The sequence below is a fragment of the Onychostruthus taczanowskii genome, unplaced genomic scaffold (genome assembly GCF_017590055.1).
Source record: "Onychostruthus taczanowskii isolate IOZ18803 unplaced genomic scaffold, ASM1759005v1 scaffold10, whole genome shotgun sequence".
Lineage (NCBI taxonomy): Eukaryota > Metazoa > Chordata > Aves > Passeriformes > Passeridae > Onychostruthus > Onychostruthus taczanowskii.
Genome location: NW_024496526.1, coordinates 1,818,293 through 1,838,192, shown reverse-complemented (window position 1 = coordinate 1,838,192; position 19,900 = coordinate 1,818,293). Strand labels below are relative to the sequence as shown.

Below are 19,900 nucleotides of genomic sequence, written 5' to 3'. Positions count from 1 at the left end.
CTCTGGGATGTGCTGGGGTGCAACACGGTCTTCTCAGTAAAATATGTATAGATATAATATTTAGGTATATAAGTACTGGTAGTATTTTATGGCAGTAGCCTGAGGGTGCTCAGGGTGGGCTCCTGACATGCCTGCCACATGTCCCAGCTCTTTGTGGCTTTACCTTCAGGCAAAGGGGGATTTTTGAGGTGGATTCTTAGTGACCAGCCCAGGTTCAAAGAGGTGAATAAATGGTTTGCAAGGTTTGGCAGGCCAGGGTGTGCACTTCACAGTGCAGCTGGCAAAAGAACTCCTTAGTTCTCCCCTTGCTTCCCTGGACACACACATTTATCCTCCTGAATTACACCTTGTTTTCTTCTTTTTTCCCCTTCAACCTTCACTGTTTGGCTGCCTGTGGAAGTTGAGCAGCAGTCCCTGGGCTGTGCTGCAGGGTTTACTGTTGTAACTCATCATGTGACTCCTGGGCAAGATTTTCCTTCTGTTCCCATTTCCCTGGAGCCTACAGATGGGCATGTTCTGCTGCTAGAGCAGCCTCCTTCCCGGAAACAGTTGGGAAAGTGTGAAGAGGAGCTGCTGGAAGGCACACAGGGAACAAAGAAAAACAGAATTAAACTCTTCTGCAGAAGAGCAGGCTGCTGGGAGCAGGTTTGCCTCAGTGGGGCTGAACTGGGTTGATGTGGAAGGTAATGAGCAGGGGTGAATTAGAGCTTGATTCACTGGGCAGGGATTTTGGGAGGAAGCTGGGAAGGCAGGAGGGAATGCAGTGATGCACAGTGAGCTCAGGCACTGCAAATGTTGTGGAACAAACTCCTGTTTGCTGGGCTTGGTTGCCACTCATGGCTCACAAATCTTAATGCCACTCAAAAGTTGGCTTCAGAGGAAGCTTTAGTGTTTCTTTGCTTTCAGAGGGGTTTGCAGAGAGCTCTCTGTGGGGGTTCTTGGGGCTGCTCCTGCCTGCAGTGTGTGTAAGTAGTGCTTCTGCACTGTTTTGGGGCCCCAAACTCGAGTTTGGGGCTTCCTGAGGGAAAAGAAAGGTGGTGGTGCTGTGTTGTGTCTGTAGGGAAAAGAGGATACTGCAGAATCCAGCTGGGTTTCTCTGGACACGCAGAGCACATCCACCTTCAGGCTTTGCTTCCACACACCACAAATTATTGCATTGTTTCCTCCTCACCTTTGAGGATCCTTTTAGAGGATTTTACTAATAGCTTCAAAGTAAATATTGTTGATGGAGCTATCCTGGGAGGGATTTATTTTCTGTCCAAATTAACCATGTCTTTGTCTCATCACCCTTTCCTTCACCTTTGTTTCTTCCACTGGTGAAGGTGAACCATCTGTGGAGCCCTGGGAGCTCAGCTGGGACCACCTGAGCAAGCCCCTCATTTGGGAATTGCATTTGCTCCTCCCATGTGAGGCTGGAATTTCAGTGATTGCCTCCTGGGAAATACGTTCTTCTCTTCTGTGGGATCTATATCCTGCCAGCAACCAAAAGAGCTCAGGAGCAGGGACTTCCAGGAAATGCTGCTGTGTGAGGTTTGGGATGCAGAGATGCTGGAGAGCTGCAGCCAGCTTCTCCCAGAACAAATCCCTCTTCCCCCAGGTTGTCCCTGGGCCTCCAGGCGAGCAGCCAATGGAAGTTCCCAGCTCCAGGGAGTCTCGTGTCCCTGTGGTGTGTGAGGCACTCTGAAATGGGAGCAGGCAGTGGGCGTCTGCAGCTTGGATGTTCCTGAGTTTCCCACAGCAGCATCCTGCCTTTCATTCCACAGCCTCTCTTCCCACCTTCCCGTTTTTCAGCAGTGAGTGCTGTTGTTTTCTTGTGCCTGAAGCTGCCTGGTGGTTGCAGCCTTCTATTCAGGAAGGAGTGGAGTGTGTGTGGATTGCAGCTTGTCCTGCCAGGTGAGGCTGGTGAGCCCTGGGTTATCCTGGAGCTCGTGGTTGCCAAGGAGCTGCTGCTCAGCTGCCAGAATAGCTCCTGTTTGTTCTGTGTCAGCCCTGCTGAGCTGGTGGCCCTGAGGCTGGCTCAGGCTGTGCCTGCGAACCAGAGCTGCTTTGGGAGGCACTCCTGCTCTTTGCAGGTGACCCAGGACGTTGTGACAGGAGGGAACAGCAGCTTCTTGCTCCTGCAGAGCCCCTTGGCATGGCTGTCCCATCCCCCTGGGGAACTTGGGCCCTGTGTGGGCTGTGCTGCTGTCCCAGGCCCAGCTGAGTTCAGGGGTGCTGTGGTGAGCTCAGGGGTGCTGTGCGCCCTGTCCCAGGCCCAGGTGAGCTCAGGGGTGCTGTGCTGTCAGGAGATGGGGATGCTGCTCCTGCTGTCCCAGGCAGGAAGTGCTGGCACATGGCTGGTGGGCTCAGCATCACCACAGGGTTTTGGGATGAAGAGGGAGCTGAGGGTGTTGTTTCCTGCTGTTCCAGGCAGGAAGTGCTGGCACATGGCCAGGTGGGCTCAGCATCACCGCAGGGTTTTGGGATGAAGAGGGAGCTGAGGGTGTTGTCCCCTCCCTCTGTCCCCCAGCAGTGCCAGCTGAGGTGCAGCATCACAACCACACCCCTAAGCGTGAGGTTCTGTCTGCTCTCAGTGCATCCCCTTCATGAGCAGTTAAAATAAAAGCAAGCTCTCTGTAGAACCCTTCTGACTCAAACCAGAGAGTAGGAACTCGGAAGTTCCGGCCTCAGCTCCAACATCTGGCTTCCTTTTTTTGGCCAGCAAGTCATATTGTGACTTTGTGTGCCCCCCAGTTATCTCCCCTCTATTAAAGCATCAAACTGGAGATGCTGATTAATGGTGATGAACTTTCCCAGCTCCACAACAAGGCCTGGGTAGCTCGGGAGATGAAGCAGGAGTGGGAACTGGAGCAGGAGAGCTGATCTCTGCTCAGATGCTTCCTCCAAAAGCAGAGCTTTTTCTCAGAAGAAAACAGCTCATTTAGCAGAATGGTTGCACATAATCCCTTTCAGGACCTATAATAATTCCAACACATCCATATTTCAAAGACATGGGTAGCTAAATGTAGGCTGCAGGAGGACTAAAAGCTATCAAGGCAAAATTGTTGAGCCTCCAGGTTCACTAAATGGGCTTGAAAAGCTCATTTCCACTGGCTGTTGCTGATGGATGGGTGGTGGTGGCTGTAATTATTTCAGCAGAAAAGCATTAAAATCTGGCAGGTACCACAAAGCTCCTGCCATGGGGTTCAGTCCTGTGCAGAGATCACTCCATACCCAAAAACTGAAAGAACTTTGGGTTCAGTTGGTTGAATTAATTGCACATTGTTAGGTGGTGTCATTTAGGAACCAGCTAGCTGCTGTTCATGTTGGATTTATACATTAGTGTATGCAAAGTAGAAGGAAATGTAGCTTTGAGGTGGATAGGCTGATACCTGCCCGTAGAATGTGCCCTAAAATCCTTCCAAATCATTATCCTCTGTCAGACAGCAGATATTTCCTCTTAGGAACTGTATTGATATTTGGGTCACTGCTGCCTTGGCTCTCCCTGCATCCCAGGTGTCAACATGACAACCTTCTTCTCTGAGAGAGAGAAAAGAAGGTGTTTGCTGCTTTGTTTTATCAAAATAAAATGTTCAGGCTCCCACTTATATAGAATAATTTTTGGAATCCCATTTCCAGCATTTATGAAGTGTGCAGCATGTGCCTGTTCTCTCTTGTAGGCCTTGTTGTTCCAACCAAAATGTAAATATTGATATTTTGGTGGAGGAAAAGCAATTGGCTTTTCCCCTACTGATTCTGATGGTCAAGGACTTTGTTACTCATCTAGGCACCCCCTGGGGTTTATTTGTGGGTTCTCTGGAATTTTGGGATGATGCAGCTTCTCCTGGGCTAAGAAGCTCCTACAGCTTCTTAAGGTGAAGCAGCTCTTTTCCAATCTTACCTTCCCTCCACACACATTTGATTCTTTCCTTTATCCGTGTTTCTCTTTTCTGTTTACACTCAGGATACTTTCACTCTACCAGAACTATTCCAGGCTCTTCTAGCAGCACCACAAATTCCTTTTTTTTTCTTTCCTCCTCCGATTTTCCCTGACCCTTCTCCTATGTGGATCATGCCCAGAATTCCATTTCTTTTCCCATTTCCAACCCTTTGCATTCACGCTCCAAATTATCTTTTGTTTGTTCCAGCATCTCCAAGCTTGTGGCTGGGTCTCTGTGTGTATTTTTAGCATTTTGACTTAATATTTTATTAGGGCTTTAATTGCAGTGTGGAGTTCTTCCCAAGAGGGATTGTCCTGGTTCCTTTTTGTCCCCTCTTTGGAGAAAGGAGTGTGCTCATCTGTTTTGTGTACTGACTTGTCAGGATGCCAAAGCCAGCAGTGGATGCAGCTTTCTAGAGGGGAATGAGGGTTTTTTTTGCCTTTGGAGAGATGTTTTGCCTGAAAAATCTGTGTTGTGCTCAGCTGCTTCCCTGCTGCTTCATTGAGTAAGAACAGAGTAGGTTTCTTCTCCATGGCAATTCCACCTTTTCTTTGGGATGAGGAGCAGTTTCTTCCATGGAAGTTTGGCTCAGAGCTCATTTCCCTGGTGTTCAAAATCAGGGTCTGGAGAGGATACAGCAAAACCAGCTCCTGGGCATGGCAGTATTTGTTGTTCCTCATCCCATTCCCTGACCCTTGGGTTATGTGGCATAAACCTGTATTTTTTACAGTTCCTTGGTTTTCTTTTTGCAAGTGTGAAGGAAACCAAGAGGAGGACAAAGTGCTCCATGACCTGTGGTCTCAGATGTGGAAGTGTGAGGTCAGTGCTCAGGAGGCAGTTCCTGCTCCCAGCCCTTCCTCTGCTCCCAGGAGCTGCTGGCTTTGGGGTTGGGGAAAGCTGCGTGGGGAAAAGGCAGCTTTGGCTTTCAAAAGCTGCTTTTTCCTGTGTTCTGCTGGTGTTTGAAGGAGCTGGGTGGGTCATGGTGACACTCTGGGTCCCCCAGGACAAATATCCCCCACTGGCCCAGCAGAGCCCCCTGTTGTGGGCAGGGAGCTGGAACCCCCCAGGGGTGGGACACCCAGAGCTGCTGGGGTGAGCAGCACAGGGCAGTTGTGAAATCCCCCAAAGTGCAGCAGCACTGCAGATGTCAACATCTTGTTTTTCTTTAATTGGACTGGATGTTCTCCCTGTGTGAGCTGTCCTTTGAAAACATTTTAATTAACAAAAATCTTAGGTATTCCCATGGTGTTTCCCATGGTGGGTTCAATATACACTCTTAAATGCCCAACGTAAGTTTTAATGCTATTGCCAGGAATAAAATTTAGAGTTTCACAATATTTTTAAATTTTCTCTGACAGGGGTTGAGGATCTGAAAATTCCATATTTTTATGTAGTATAATCACTCCTCCTTGGAAACCAGGTCTGGTTGCTGTAATGTATTGGATCAGGTATAATCTTGCCCCCAAGTTTGCCCTAAACCTTGCACTTTGTGTAGCCAGGTGTTGGGACAGCTTTTCCCCATGGTAATGGGCTTAATTCTGCCAGGCAGAAGTGGATGTTGGAGAAAAATCAGCAGGATTTGCTTGCTGGAGCTGGAGTTGAATCTGAGTAGAGGTACCCCTTTAAGAAATATGCTGAATAATTGTTTTTTTCTTACATTTACTTTCTTTTTTTGCTTGCCCTGGTGCTTCCCATTTCCAGCTCTGCATATGTGCATAATTCCAGAGACTCCTTCACTTGGGGCTACACACAACTGTGATTCAGAGCCTTCCCTGGGTATTATTGGGACTTGTCTGGAGGCTGAGATAAATAAGGGTTTATTTGTGGCTCTGCTGACAGTGAAGGATTTGAGAAGTGTATTTAAAAATCTCTTCATGCATCTTGGACTCCTTAGAGCTGCTACACAGCCACGCCAGGTTCTCCACTCCTGTCACTTGGGCAATCTTTCCTTGGCTTCTCTCTGGTCAGAGGAGCTGCTACGTTTGTACAAGTGGAGAGGAGCAAGGGTTTGGCATTTTTAAGTGTCAGATTTTCACCTGTAAGAGCATGAAGAGTGTTCTCTGTAGGAAGAGTCATTATAACCACAGGAAGGATGTGGAGCTCCTGGAGAGAGTCCAGAGGAGGCCACAGAGATGCCCCCAGGGCTGGAGCCCCTCTGCTCTGGAGCCAGGCTGGCAGAGCTGGAGGTGCTCACCTGGAGAGGAGAAGGCTCCAGGGACACCTCAGAGCCCCTTCCAGAGCCTAAAGGGGCTCCAGGAGAGCTGGAGACAAGGGATGGAGGGACAGGACACAGGGAATGGCTTCCCACTGCCAGAGGGCAGGGCTGGATGGGATATTGGGAAGGAATTGTTCCCTGTGAGGGGGGGCAGGCCCTGGCACAGGGTGCCCAGAGCAGCTGTGGCTGCCCCTGGATCCCTGGCAGTGCCCAAGGCCAGGCTGGATGGGGCTTGGAGCAGCCTGGGACAGTGGAAGGTGTCCCTGCCATGGCAGGGGTGGCACTGGATGAGCTTTAAGGTCCTTCTGGGCCAAACCATTCCATGATCCTGTCACGGGTGTGGGGTTTTTAAACAGACTTCAGCTCAGGAGGCTGTGCTGGGTACAGTGTGAGTTCATTTGCCACTGCTGCTCATCTCTTGGTTTCTGCACCATTGGAGTGAGATGATGAGGGCATTTTTCTCAACACCTTTTACAAATACCTTCTATAAGGATTTTTTTTTTATTCCCTTCACAAATACTTTCCTCACCAACCTACCCGTTTCCAAAGGATTCCTTGGGATCTTTTTTCCATCTGCCTGGTTAGAAGTTGGGTTACTTCCCCTAAACCTCTGGAGGAAGTGTTGTCTCAAAGTGAGTGAAGTTGCATTTGGGGCAGCCCTGTGGTCCTGCCTGGTTTGTTTATGTAGAGAAAAGGGAAGAGATTTGTTCCTTGTGCCCGTGCTCCTGGGGCTCCTGCACAAGCACTGCCTCTCAGGGGAGGATGGGATCTCCCTGCAAGGGGTCACAGGCTGGGTTGGAGTGTGGGGCATCCTGAGGAGCCCAGCAGAGGGAGAGTGTCAAGTGAAAGGAACGATGCAGCTTCAGAGGTGTGAGTTTCTAGACTTCACTGGGGGAATTTAAGTGAATTCTGAACGGAATTCTGAACTGAGACAACCAGAGTCACCTTGCAGTGTTTTCACTTCTGGAAGTAGCTCCTGCCCAGCCGAGCACCCTTGGCAGATGCTCAGCTGTGTCTGTCTGAAGAGCAGATTTTGTGTGGCTGGTTTTGCTGATAACCCACAAAATGAGAAGTTATTATCATTGATGCTTAAAAAGTGATGGCCAGCAGCTGAGAACTGACTGAGCCAAGTGTCTGCTGAGGAAGGGCTGATGGCTGGCTGCACTGTCACATTTAAGTTGCAAGTCCAAAAAGTGGCTCCAGAGCCACCTCTGCCTGCTGTTCTTTGGTGATGTGCAGGGTATTGATCTTGAGGAATCTGCTTTGAATGCTTTTGGACTTCTCAGCTGTGTATTGTCATTTTAGCAACTGCTTGCTTGGGAAAATACTGTGTTGCTGAGCACTTTCCAGCAGCTAAACCACAAGAAATCAATTAGGAAGTCAGCAGCACGTGACCAGCTGCCTTTCCTGGGTGTCAGGGACTCAGAAATTGCTCTTGGGCTCATCTTCAGCAAGCGTGGCTTCAAACAGCACTGTGTCTGAACCACCCTTTGCTGTTTCCAGCCTGCTGGAATTGTTTTAGTACTTTGCTGGGTTTCTAAGAGAGTTCCTGGGAACTGCTGGGTGGAGGACACACTGTCTGCCTGCTGGGCTTGGTTATGTGGGTTAAGAGTTACTGGGTTAGAAAGAATCAGACTCAGACACTTGAGCCTGTTAATCAAAGTTCAACCTTCAAAACCTGATGCCTGGTTAAGTGAATCTGCCTGTCCAAGAGGGTTTAAGAAACCAGATCCCTTGGGTATTGAAAAAGGTGCTGATTACTTGTGGAGCTGGCAGTGTTCCAGGTAAGATGATCTCTGGTGCAGAAATCAGGCTGGCACTGCTGGCTCTCCATGGCTTGTTCCACACAGCTCTGCTAAACCTGGGGTCCTACTGAGTCCTTAGTGATATTTAAATTAAACACTCTGGTTCCCAAAGTGCAGCCAGGTTCCTGAAGGGGGGAGTTGTCCAGGCAGGAGGGCTTTGAGCAGCTCTGGAGCTCACCCTGAGCTTTGGGACCTCAGGGACACGGAGAGAAACTTGGTGCCTTTGCTCCTCTGCCAGTTGCCTTGAGGTACAACAGCAATCTGTGACTTTTATCCCACAATTGAAGCAGAAAATCTACTACAAGGAGATTGCAGAATCTCCATGTTGCTAGTGATGTGCTGAAGTGGTGGTCTCTGAGGTGGGAGGGGGAGCTCTGCAGGCAGAGTTGCCTTGCCACGGCCCCAGGAGCTGAGCTGTGCTGGGAGCACAGAGGGGCCCAGTCTGCTTTCGGTTCTGGAAACCACAAAAACATCTCTGAAGTGCAACACGGAAACTGAGAATGAAGGCTGAGCCCTGTCCTGATAGCATCAGCAGAGCACTGCTGGGGAGCACGTATGCTGGGGGCTCCTCGTGTCTGACCTCTGGTGAGAGACCCTGGAATGAAGGTGAACCCCCACATTCTGCAATTTTTGGTGGGAGGGATTAAATATAATTAGTAAAACTGCTTTTGAGTTCCCAGCTCTGCCTCCCTGTAGCATGTTTGTCTTTTCTGGAGGATGTGTTGGGTGTCCTACAACTTTTTTAAAAACACTTCATAATTCTGCTTTTCTTGCTAAAAATAATAGTGTGCTTCTTCCATGAATTTTACTGCCCTGACTGACCCTGGGCTGTCCCAGGGGTTCTCCAGGGTTATGTGAGCAGGCTTGAAATGACCCACAAGCTTTCTGAGAGTGTGATTTCAAATTTACATGTTCATTACCATGTTGTGTTAGGGCTGGGACAGGGAGGGGCTCTGAAAGACACCCTGGTAATCCTTCAATGAGTAAATTACTACCTCAGTACCTGGAGATGCTAGTGTTGTTAATACTCACCATACATATGTGCGTCATTAAGTTGGGCTTGACAATAAATAATAGAGAAAGAAGAAAATTCAGCAGCTGGAGTGTGGTTGTTTGTATTTTTAGACGCGTGACTGTGCTGTTAATTAACTGCACAACACTGGGAGCAGAAGGCTCTGAGGTGGAAGAGGATGGGACATTGCAATTAGCAACGACAGGGTGATGATGAGTTATTTTATACAGGTGCTGTGGCTGAAATTTCTTGTTTCTTGTCTGTTTTTTTTAACCCTGTGCACTGGCTTGTTGGTGGCAATATAGCAATTCCAGCTGGGAATTTTTCCATCAGCCAGGATTCTCCTTGTCTGCTCCCCTGCAGTCCCATCTCTCCTGGAAGAGCTGCCCACCAGCTGGTAGACGTAGCTGATAGTGATTTTAGCAGCTAAATGTGATAAAAACTGAATCCGGATAGCTGGGAGGAGGCTGGGCCGTGCTGGGCTGTGTGTCTTGCACTGGAAATGGCAGGAGAGGAGGGTGGGTGTGTTGGGATTGGGATGGAGAGGCAGGCTCCAAGAAGGTGGGGAAGCTGCAGAGGGATCTGTGTGTGCTCAGTGCAGGGTGTGGGGGCTTGGTGGGCTGGGAGGGCATCAGACCCCAAACCAGGATGGGTGCAGGGGGTGGGAACAGCTCCCCAACACAACTCCCAGCTGTAAATAAAGAGTAGAGATGCAGAAGGGGAGTTTGATGTGCTCTGGGGGCTCCTGGGGTACAGCAGAGCCTGGGGCTTTTCCTCCCTGCCCCTGGAGGAGGCTTTGGGAGCTTGTGTGGTGGAAAATCCATCCTTCCACATCAGGAAGATGCTGCCTGAAGGATGAAGTCACCTCTGTAACATTGCAGCTGCAATTAACATCTTACTAAAAAAAGCTCTGGAGAGGGAATGCCTTAAATTTGTCTTGGAGTGGTATCCATTTGCAAACACATTAGGGAAAAAGTGAACAGACCTAACCCTTCTCTCAGTGGTCATTAGCCCGAGTTGCTGTATTTAGAGCATCGTTTGTGTGATGGATGCTCTAATGGCAAACATTACAAGGTTAACAGCTTGTGTTTTTATGGCAAAGCAGTAGAGAAAATCTTTCCCCTCAACAAAAAAATCCTTCAGAGAGCATAAAATGAAATTAAAAAAAAAAAAAAAAGAGGAAGTGAACTCTAAATGAAAGTGCTTGTGGAGAAAATGGCTTTAGAAAGCACTTCCATGTCTTGCAGAATGAGCAGGTGCTTCTTTAAGGGCTGTGGTTGTGTTTGGTGATATGCAAACTAAAATTAGCATTGTATCTGCTCTTCAAGTGCGTGTGCAGTGTCTAAAGTGCAGCCCAAGGATGGCTGCTCTGATGTTTGCTGGAGCTGCATGAGTAACTCGTTCTACCCCAGTGCTTTAGTCATAGTCTACATCTGAGCTTGTGATGGAGTCAGCAGTAGGGTACAAAGATTTTGCTTCTCCAGAGCCTCACTGAGGTGCAGCTGCAATATTGAACAGGCTGAAATGCAGGAGGTTGGCAGCTTTATTTTCCCCTTAATCAGCAGAAATCAGTTAATGACTCATACAGTTGAAAATGTAACTGGAGGATAGCCCTGAAATCAGTTGGTGGGATGGGTCCTTCTTGTGGTGCTTTGATGGATGGAGAATGTTGTTGGATATGCAGGTTCTTGGTAGCAAATCTTGTATTTTCTGTCAGGAAGAGCTCAGTGTTGGAGCTCATTTTCCTGGTGGGAGGAGGGCGCAGAGGGTTGGAGTCCAGAGGTAACTGGAATGAGTAAGCAGCTCCACCCCTCATCTGATAGTGGTGTGGAACACCTTTAGCAAACTAATGAGGGGAAAGGGATGGGAAGGACACAGGCTGACAGTGGCTCTCCCACCCTGATCCACAGCAAGTCCTGCTCGGATCAGAGGGGACAGTTCCAGGAAGGGCAGAGCTGCTGCTTGCCTGGTCTGTGTGGTGTGGACCCAGCTCAGCGAGGCACCTGTTTGGGGACAGTCACCTGTGACACACGTCCCAGAGATGCTGTTTTGACCCAAATTCCAGGTCAAAGTATGGATGTGCTGCTGGAACATGGGAATCTGCAGCTGTGGCTCTGCTGGATTTAGCCCTCCTTGCTTTCACCTCTCACTGCCTTGTTCCCCTAAGGGAGCTGTGACAAGGACATCACCTTTGGCCCCAAGATCTGCTGAATTTGGCAGCCAGGACCCTCCCTGTGGGTCAGAACTGAACCATGGTGTTGAGGCAGTGGAGCATGGGTGGATGGTGACGTGGCACATCTTATCTCCCCTGCTTTTTGGGAGCTGCAGAGTTATCTCTGCATGGGGAAAAGCTCACGTTACCTGCTCTGCAAGCAGGACTTGGAGAACTGAATATATTTTCCTCTCATTGTTGGCAAAGAAGAGAAATGGTCTTTTCTGATGTTTGATCCAGCCCTGGGAGGCACTAGGGGTGAGAGGGGTCAGGTTTGACTTCTGAGAGAGTGGGAAGTATTTCTGTTTCAGTGGTTGCATATTTAGTAATGCCTCATGGAGGTGAGGCAAACTGCCAGCCCTGACATAGAAAACTGGGGTAGATTCTGTTACTGGTGCTCCACACTTCCCTTGAAAAACCTTGGAAAATGAAATCTGTGCATGACCCAGAATTTCAGACCAGAACCTGAACCCAGCACTGCTGGTTCTGCCTGTCCTTCTCTTCAAAGCAGAGCAAACAGCTTGTTAAGGTGGGAATAAGGCTAGGAAATATCCCAAGTACAGCCCCAGGTGCTCCAAACAGCTGGATTTCTATTGGAGTCTCACTGATCAGCTTCCCAGGTGTCTGGGTCCAGATGCAGCCTGGGGAACTTTAGGGATACCCAAAGGCATCAGCAAATGCAGGTCCTTGGTAAGTCCAGCTTGGAGTTAGAAGAGGATCCTGAGCTGGGCTTTGGTTACCTCAGACAATTTTTCTTTCCCAACCTTCCTTTGGCCAGACCTCCCAAAGTGCCGCAAGAAGTCAAACAAGAGCACAGAACCATCTTGGAGGTCCCACTGTGTCTTGGTGGTCTTGGGTGCTCTCCAGCCTGGGCTTTTCTGCCTGAAATCCTCGTGTTGTCCTTTCTGGTTTGTTTTTTTCCTGCTTTTGACATGTTGAACATCGTGATCGTGGTGTTCTGCTTTGGAAGATTAACTGTGTTCCTAAGGAATGGGATCTTCAAATCTCAGTGCTGAAGGCAGTGGAGGACAAGACATGCTCAAGATTTATAAGAACTCCATAATTTATTTCCAAAAGCAGGATATAAATCATGAATCTTGGAAGAAATGCACTTATGTCAACTTCTCTTGCTGAAGAATTGCTGAATTAAGTATCCAAAGACATCTGAGCCCTTCCACCCTGTGAAGAACCAAGAGTTTTCCATGGATTGAGGTGCTATTGGTATTGGATGGTAGAAGGTGGAGTGGGGAGAGCAGTACTGCTCTTGGAGGAATTTGCATCAAATTGAGATTGGAAACTCATCTTTGGGGGTTTGGCACCAGAAACTGCTGGTGAGACTCACTCTGTGTTGAGAGCAGAGAAGGAAAGTGCAGGGATTTAGGAAAATACTGGATTTGTATCTGTGGATCTGCTTGGGAGGAGCTTAGGACAGCTTAGCTCCCACAAATGGCAGCGTGGCCATATCCTAAGTCATTAAGGATGCCACTTAGATATTTCTTTTTAAAGTGAGGCTCTTCTCCACAGAGGTGCTGTTTCCTGGGAATGGTGACTGGCAGCAGGCTGATCTGTGGCTGAAGGGAAGTTTGCAGCCCAAGCAGAAATGGATTGAAGCTGGGAACTTGAGCTGCAAACATTGGATTGGAAACGTTGGACTGCTCTGTCTGGATTGTTGGTTGTTTTAAGCCAATTTCCCACTACCAACATCTCCTGCTAAAGTAGTCCTTGATTTCTAGAGTAGTGTTTAAAAAGCAAGAAAAAAGGAACAAGCAGGGCAGGAAGAGGAAAGGTAGGATGGAATTCATCATTCCTTTGTAAATGGAAATGCTCAGTATCCTGCAGAGCATCCACTTCCAGCTGCTGTGGAATTGTTGGTGCTCCTGGGGGTTAATCCAGTAAGGAGAGGCTCCTGCTTGGCCCTTGGGAAAACTGCTGTGCATGGAAATGGGAATTAGCAGCAGCCTGGAGTGTTTCTGCTGGATGTCTCACATGCTCTTCTCTGCAGGAGACTGCCAGGCAGAGCTTTTGTTTCTAGTTTGGGGGTGTTTTTTGAGGCAGAAATATCAGTTTTATTAAATGTTTACTTTGTTCCTGTACTTGAAGATCTGGGCTTGAATCTTGATGCATTTATTATTGATAGCATGGGATGAAAACATTGGGGGCACAGCTGTGGCATGGTCTGTGCTGTAGCAGGACTGTTTCTGAGGCTGTTACCTTGCCAGAATAAAATCATCATCACCAGAGCACTCCAAAACTACAGCTGGATGCTAGTCTTGATAATTTCATTAGGACTTAAAACTGCAACTAATGATTTCCAAGAATGAAACCTAAATGGGGGGAGGGTGGGGGTGTGCTGTTCTTCTTGAGTCAGATTGCTGAATATTGGTATGTACTGGTATATTGCTTCTTAGAGTGCTGGAAATTCCTTAATTTTTTAAGCTTCCTGAGCAGCAGGATGGCACCAAGGCAAAGACAGGAAGAGGTGTCAGGGGTCACAGGATCATGGAATGATTGAGGTTGGAAAAGACCTTCAGGATCATCAAGTCCATCCTGTGACCCATCCCCACCTTGTCCCCAGCCCAGAGCACTGAGTGCCCCTTCCAGCCCTTCCTTGGACACCTCCAGGGCTGGGGACTCCACCACCCACCCAAGCAGCCCATTCCAATATCTGATCACCCTTTCTGGGCAGAAATTCTTCCTGATGTCCAAGAGAAATCCTCTCAGTTTTATGAAGTTTTATGCTTCCCATGGTAGGATATTTAAGATTTCTAAACATCTGAAAACATCTTGACCTGAACTTGCTGTCTTTGTGAGAATTATTTATTGCCTTAAAATTCCTGAATGCCACCAAAATAAAGGAATTCTGTTGTGTTCTTGTCCTTATTAATGGGGCTGAGCAATGATCCTTCAGGTCAAAGCTTTCACTTGCCGTTCACAAGTCTTGCTGCTCCTTGCCACCAGCAAGCAGTTTGAGCTCCCAGTTTGCCCCATACTGGTTCTGCTTGTGTTGGATTTTGGTGCACCTGTGCTGTTCTAATGCCACCCTCCTGTGTCAGAGTGGGAATGAGTTTTCTCTCTTTCCTTCAATGTCCTTCCCAGGCATCAGAGGAGGCCTCGCTGCGGGCTCTGGAGAGTCTGATGACGGAGTTTTTCCACAATTGCACAACAAATGAGAGGAAACGTGAGATAGGTGAGTCCTGCCCCTCCAGGGCTGGTCCTGGTGCTGCTGCTGCCCAGCAGAGGGGACTGGTGCTGTCCCACACAGCTGTGCCTGCACTTGACTGGCATCTTCCCTCTCCTGCTTAGGTAGGACAGCTTTCCATAGCTGGGGTTCCAGGGGATCTGTGGCAGCTCCTGTGGGTGATAAACCAGTGAGGTTCATCTGTACATTGTTGGGTTGTGTGTCCTGGGAAGCCTCTGCCTGGAGATGGAGCACAGCCTTCAGCATTAGGAATGCAAAGCAAGGCTGTCCCAGTTCTTGTGGAATGGCAAGCAGGAAAAACAGCAATTCCCTTTGGGTGGGGTTATTAAATATGTCCTGAAAGGCAGCAGATCCTGCCAGGTGCTCCAGGGGAGCTGCTGGTGATTGTAAAGAAGCAGATTCCTTCTATTCCCAAACAGCCACAGGGGTGCTCTGAAGGCTTGAACTCCTCTGGAGCCAGGCTGGGAGAGCTGGGAGTGCTCCCCTGGAGAGGAGAAGGCTCCAGGGACACCTCAGAGCCCCTTGCAGGGCCTAAAGGGGCTCCAGGAGAGCTGGAGAGGGACTGGGGACAAGGCATGGAGGGACAGGACCCAGGGAATGGCTTCCCACTGGCAGAGGGCAGGGCTGCATGGGATATTGGGAAGGAATTGTTCCCTGTGAGGGTGGGCAGGCCCTGGCACAGGGTGCCCAGAGCAGCTGTGGCTGCCCCTGGATCCCTGGCAGTGTCCAAGGCCAGGCTGGATGGGGCTTGGAGCAGCCTGGGACAGTGGAAGGTGTCCCTGCCATGGCAGGGGGTGGGATGGGATAAACTTTAGGGTCCTTCCAACCCCAGCCATTCTGGGGTTGTTCTGTTTCTACCATCTTGTGCCAAAAGTGTGATCAGCATGAAAGACTTGCCCCAGAAATCCTGTAAAATAAACAGCACAAGGTTTTTGTTGTGGTTTTTGTGACAGTGATCTCCTGCTGTGGAAAAGGTATCCCTCATTTTCCTGCTTAAATTGCAGGAAAGAAAACAATTAATTAAGCCTTAAGCTTGCTTAGCCTGTAAAGCAGCCCTTGTGGCTTTTCTCTTTGTCACATTGTCACCTCATGAGAGATGACCAAATCCTTCGCTGAGCGTTCAGGGAGGTTTTTGACCCCAAGTCTCGGAGTTGCATTAAAAGAAGGTGGGTTTAGAACACTGTGGTCTGAAGTGCTCCTACTCTCTCACAATGACCTGAAATCCCAGCATTTTGCTTTTACAGATAAAATAACAGTGCTTATAATACAATTGCTGTGTGATTTGTTTTAATATGCACCTCTTATCTGCTGCAGTTATTTATGTCAAAACTGATTCGAAAATGACACATCAGTTTTGTTTTCATTAAAGCCTGTGGTTACATTGCTTAAAACACTGTAGAATGTGATTTTATTATATTTTTTGCCCTCCTCCAGGTTGAGTCATTCCCTGAACACAGGGTCTTTTCCCTGCTCGGTTGCTGTGCTATCACTATACATTGTTATGGCTTTGTTTACAGCTAAAGAGCTTTAATGGAATATTTTACATCAAAGTCAAATTAAAACTGAAGTACTTTTTCAAGTAATTTATGTACTTTTTTGGTTTTTTTTTTTTTTTTTTGCAGAGGAGCTTTTAAATAACTTTGCCCAGCAGATAGGAGCCTGGAGATTCTGCCTGTACTTCCTGTCCAGCACAAGGAATGATTATGTGATGATGTACAGCCTGACAGTGTTTGAGGTGAGGCCTCAGCTCCTCCACTGCTCTGCCTGGTGCAGTTTTATCTGACAATCGATTTTTTGGGGGGAGATGTTTGTCTGAAATGGCATCCCTGGTAAGTACAGCAATGAAGGATGCTTTTATTGCTCTCTGCCAGAGAGGTTACTTAATAGCAGGCTCAGAGTGGGAGAATATGAATCTTTGTACACAAATTGAAGAATTCATTTCCTGGCATCTCTAAGCACAAATTACCTCCAGTTTCAGAGGCTGCTTGAGTTTCTGCACGATGCTTTTAAGGGTGTTATTGCTTTTATGCTGTTTTTATGATCAGAAATATGGGGGTGATTACCTGCTCCTGGCTCCTGCAGGCTTTGAGTGCTGAGAGGGAAGGCAAACCTGCTTTCATTCTTCTGACATTTTGTAGTTGTGGTTGCTGCTCTTGAGCTGCATCCTGCACACTTGTGCTGGCTGGAGAGGTGAGGTCTCTCTTAGTCACATCCCACTCTTCACCTAGTGATAAAGAAGAAAATTTGGGTTAAAAGGCTTGATATGGATCTCTGTGTCCTCTGGAATAAGCAAAGGTATTCTGTGGACAGCACTGGTGTGTCACTGATTTCTCAGTGACCAGTGCAGTGTCTGTCCTTGAGGATGTCCTGGGGTTTGGTCAATGTCACTCCTCAGCCTGGGACATTTGTGGCCTGTGTCATGTTCTGGGTGGGCACTCTGAGCTGTGCCCTAAATCAGAGGGGTTTATAGCCTTTGCACTGGGCCACTTTTCAGATAAAATACATGTTTAGATAAAAAATCTGCTTTTAAAGTTGTGTTGTTTTTACAAATTATCTACATCATTGTTGATTTATTCTCTTAAATATTCATTTTACTTATTAAGGATTGCAGAGGGAGTCTGGACCCCATCTGCAAGTTGAGTCTGCTTTACCTTCCCCTCAAAAAGGGGTGATCATGGCAAGTGCCGTGGGACTTATTCCTGCTCAGGGGATGGTGTTCCACTGATTTTCCTGACAAGCAAAACAAGTGCAGGGCCAGGATTCAGTGATCCTTGGGATCATCCTACAAGCTCAGGATATTTTATGGAGTTTGGTTACTGAGCCTCTGCTTCCCTGGAGAGGGAGAAAGTAGCATTGAGAAACCTAATTGTGCCCAGAATAAAGAAATCACTGTGCAAGTGCAGAGGGAGAGACAGGAGCCCCCAGGCCAGCTGGGAGATCAGGATCTCTCCATGGAGGAGCTTGAATTCCCAAAATTAACTGGTGCAGTGCTGGACATTAAGTGGTGCTCAGAGCCAAGGTCTGTCCCAGTCTGCAGCTTCCCCAGCTATCCTTGGCTATTGGATCAGGGGGGTGTGAACACAAGGATCATTCCCAAAACTGCCCAAGGACGTGGACTTCCCAAACTGCTTAGGAAGGTAGCAGTGGATTTGGAATAAAACTCCTCCTGACCCACTTCCAGATGAATGGTTTTCACCTCCTGCTTTTTGAAAATGAAAATATCTTCCCAAAAGCATTTATAGGGAGAAAGCTGCTGCTGGCAGGTGGAGGAGTAGGACAGAACACAGTGGGCATGAAAGGATGGATGTTAAAGCTAAAATATCTTCCAGTTTTATTGGAATTCTGGACTTGCATCAAGGAACCCTCAGCTGGTTGAGCCATTGTTTTCAAGCAGTAGTTGTGGATTTTCTCTGCTAGGAAACACCAAAAACAACTTCTTTGAGGAATTTCTGTATAAATATCCCTGTGTAGCTCTGCACTGGGAGCTGGTGTCTGTGTGCAGTGCGTCCTGCTGAGGATAGCATCTCCTTTGACCATACATCATCTTCCAGTTTTGGATATTTGAGGTTTCTTCCAGGCTGTGATTGTGATCTTCAGCATTGTCTTTCTGTGGGCTGGGTGCTGCAGATGGGCACAGACCGTCAGCCTCCTCTCTGGGTTATCCCAAGAGATTCAGCTCCTAATGCTCCAGAGCCCTAAATGGGATCAGGGCAGGGAAGCAATTTGTAACTCTGCTTTCCTTCGGATTTTGTCTGGCTTTAAGTGGGCTGAAAGCTTTCTGTGCAGTGCTGCCTTGTCACTGCCAGGCAGTGCCTGCTGCAGTGACCTCCCAGCTCAGCTTCAGGAGACCTGGGTGGATCAGAGGCCTGGAAAACCCAACCTCCTTCCCTGTTTTTCTTTTCCTGCTTCATCCAAGCCTATACTTCCCCCTTTAGAGGGGAAACCCTTGGTGCCCAGGGGTAAAAGGTGGAGGAAGTTGTTCTGTGCCTGCCACTATAGCTCTGCTTAACCCAAAACCAGTTAAACCAGTAACTTCAGCTCCATTGTGGCACTGCCAGTCCTGGGCCATGAGATGCAGCAGCTCTGCCAGATGCTCTGTCCCTGCTTTATGTTGTTCAGCCTGGAGAAGAGAAGTTTCTGAGGAGACCTCAGAGCTCCTTCCAGCGCCTAAAGGGGCTCCAGGAGAGATGCAGAGGGACTGGGGACGAGGGCCTGGAGTGCCAGGGTGAGGGAGAATGGTTTCCCACTGCCAGAGGGCAGGGATGGATGGGATGTTGGGAAGGAATTGTTCCCTGTGAGGGAGGGCAGGCCCTGGCACAGGGTGCCCAGAGCAGCTGTGGCTGCCCCTGGATCCCTGGCAGTGTCCAAGGCCAGGCTGGATGGGGCTTGGAGCAGCCTGGGACAGTGGAAGGTGTTCCTGCCCATGGCAGAGGGCTCGAACAGGATGATTTTTAAGGTCCCTTCTGACCCAAACCGTTCTGAGATTCCAGGTTCTCTCAGTGTTTCTCTCATATCCAAGATGAGCTCATTTGGGATGTCCATTGCTTTTGCAGAACCTGATCAATAAGATGTGGCTGGGGGTCCCATCCCAGGACAAGATGGAGATCAGGAGCTGCCTGCCCAAGCTGCTGCTGGCTCACCACAAAACTCTGCCTTACTTCATCAGGAACAAGCTCTGCAAAGTCATCGTGGACATCGGCCGCCAGGACTGGCCCATGTTCTACCACGACTTCTTCACCAACATCCTGCAGGTGAGAGCTCTGCCCATGCATGGGGCCAGCTTTTCCCTTACAAGCATCTTTTTGTTTCCTTGATTAGGGATTGCTTTTGGTGAAAATTAAATAGTAAATTCCTTTTTAATTATGCTGTAACTCTCAGCTTTTTCCACGTTACGTTTCTCTCCGGTGTTAAAAGTGTTTTGAGGAAGGAACAATACTGTGCCACAAGTATTCACTTTGAGTTTTAAATATTATGGGCTAGTTCTTGAAAATACAAGGAGTATGGGTTGTTCTTTAAACAAAACAGAAGTCAATAAAATTATGGATGTGTCACTGATTCTGAAAGGGCAGTTTCTCAATGGGGCTGGTGCAGATTTTTCAGCCAACAGCCAAAGACACCCCAAAATCTCTGGTACCTCATCAATAAGGTCACCAATGGGATGTTGTTGGGGTGTTTAGGGGGGCTCCTGCAGGAAGGCTCAGCTGTGAACTGGGGATCCTGACTGAATCCATGTTATTAGCTGGAATGTTGTTTGCAACTCAGCGTCCTTACAGGGAATCCTGAGCCAGGCTGGTGGAAACCTCTTTTTGTTGGATTATTTTGTCTCCAGTTCCCTTAAAATTGCTCCTAATTGACTTAAAGAGGCTGAGTGTAAACTGAAGTGCTGCACAGGCTTTTTCTGCTGCCATAATTGCATGATTTGAATGCAGCAAAGCCCATGGCCAAGCCACAAGGCAGTTAGTGAAATCCAAGTCCTTGAGTGGCAGGAGTTTATTTGTTAAGGCAAGTGGATCTAGTATTAATTGCAATATTTAAAA

General features: G+C 48.2%; 1 protein-coding gene across 1 annotated transcript in view; it reads left to right on the top strand.

The window, feature by feature from the left end:
* The first annotated feature begins 663 nt into the window (after positions 1-663).
* The window catches only part of XPO6 (exportin 6), a 55,105-nt gene continuing 35,868 nt past the window's right edge, over positions 664-19,900 (top strand). Inside the window, exons 1-4 of the mRNA XM_041407381.1 lie at positions 664-683; positions 14,261-14,351; positions 15,986-16,098; positions 18,917-19,114. Of these exons, the coding sequence (XP_041263315.1) occupies positions 675-683; positions 14,261-14,351; positions 15,986-16,098; positions 18,917-19,114 (411 nt within the window). The 5' untranslated portion in view covers positions 664-674. The remainder of the gene's footprint in view (positions 684-14,260; positions 14,352-15,985; positions 16,099-18,916; positions 19,115-19,900) is intronic.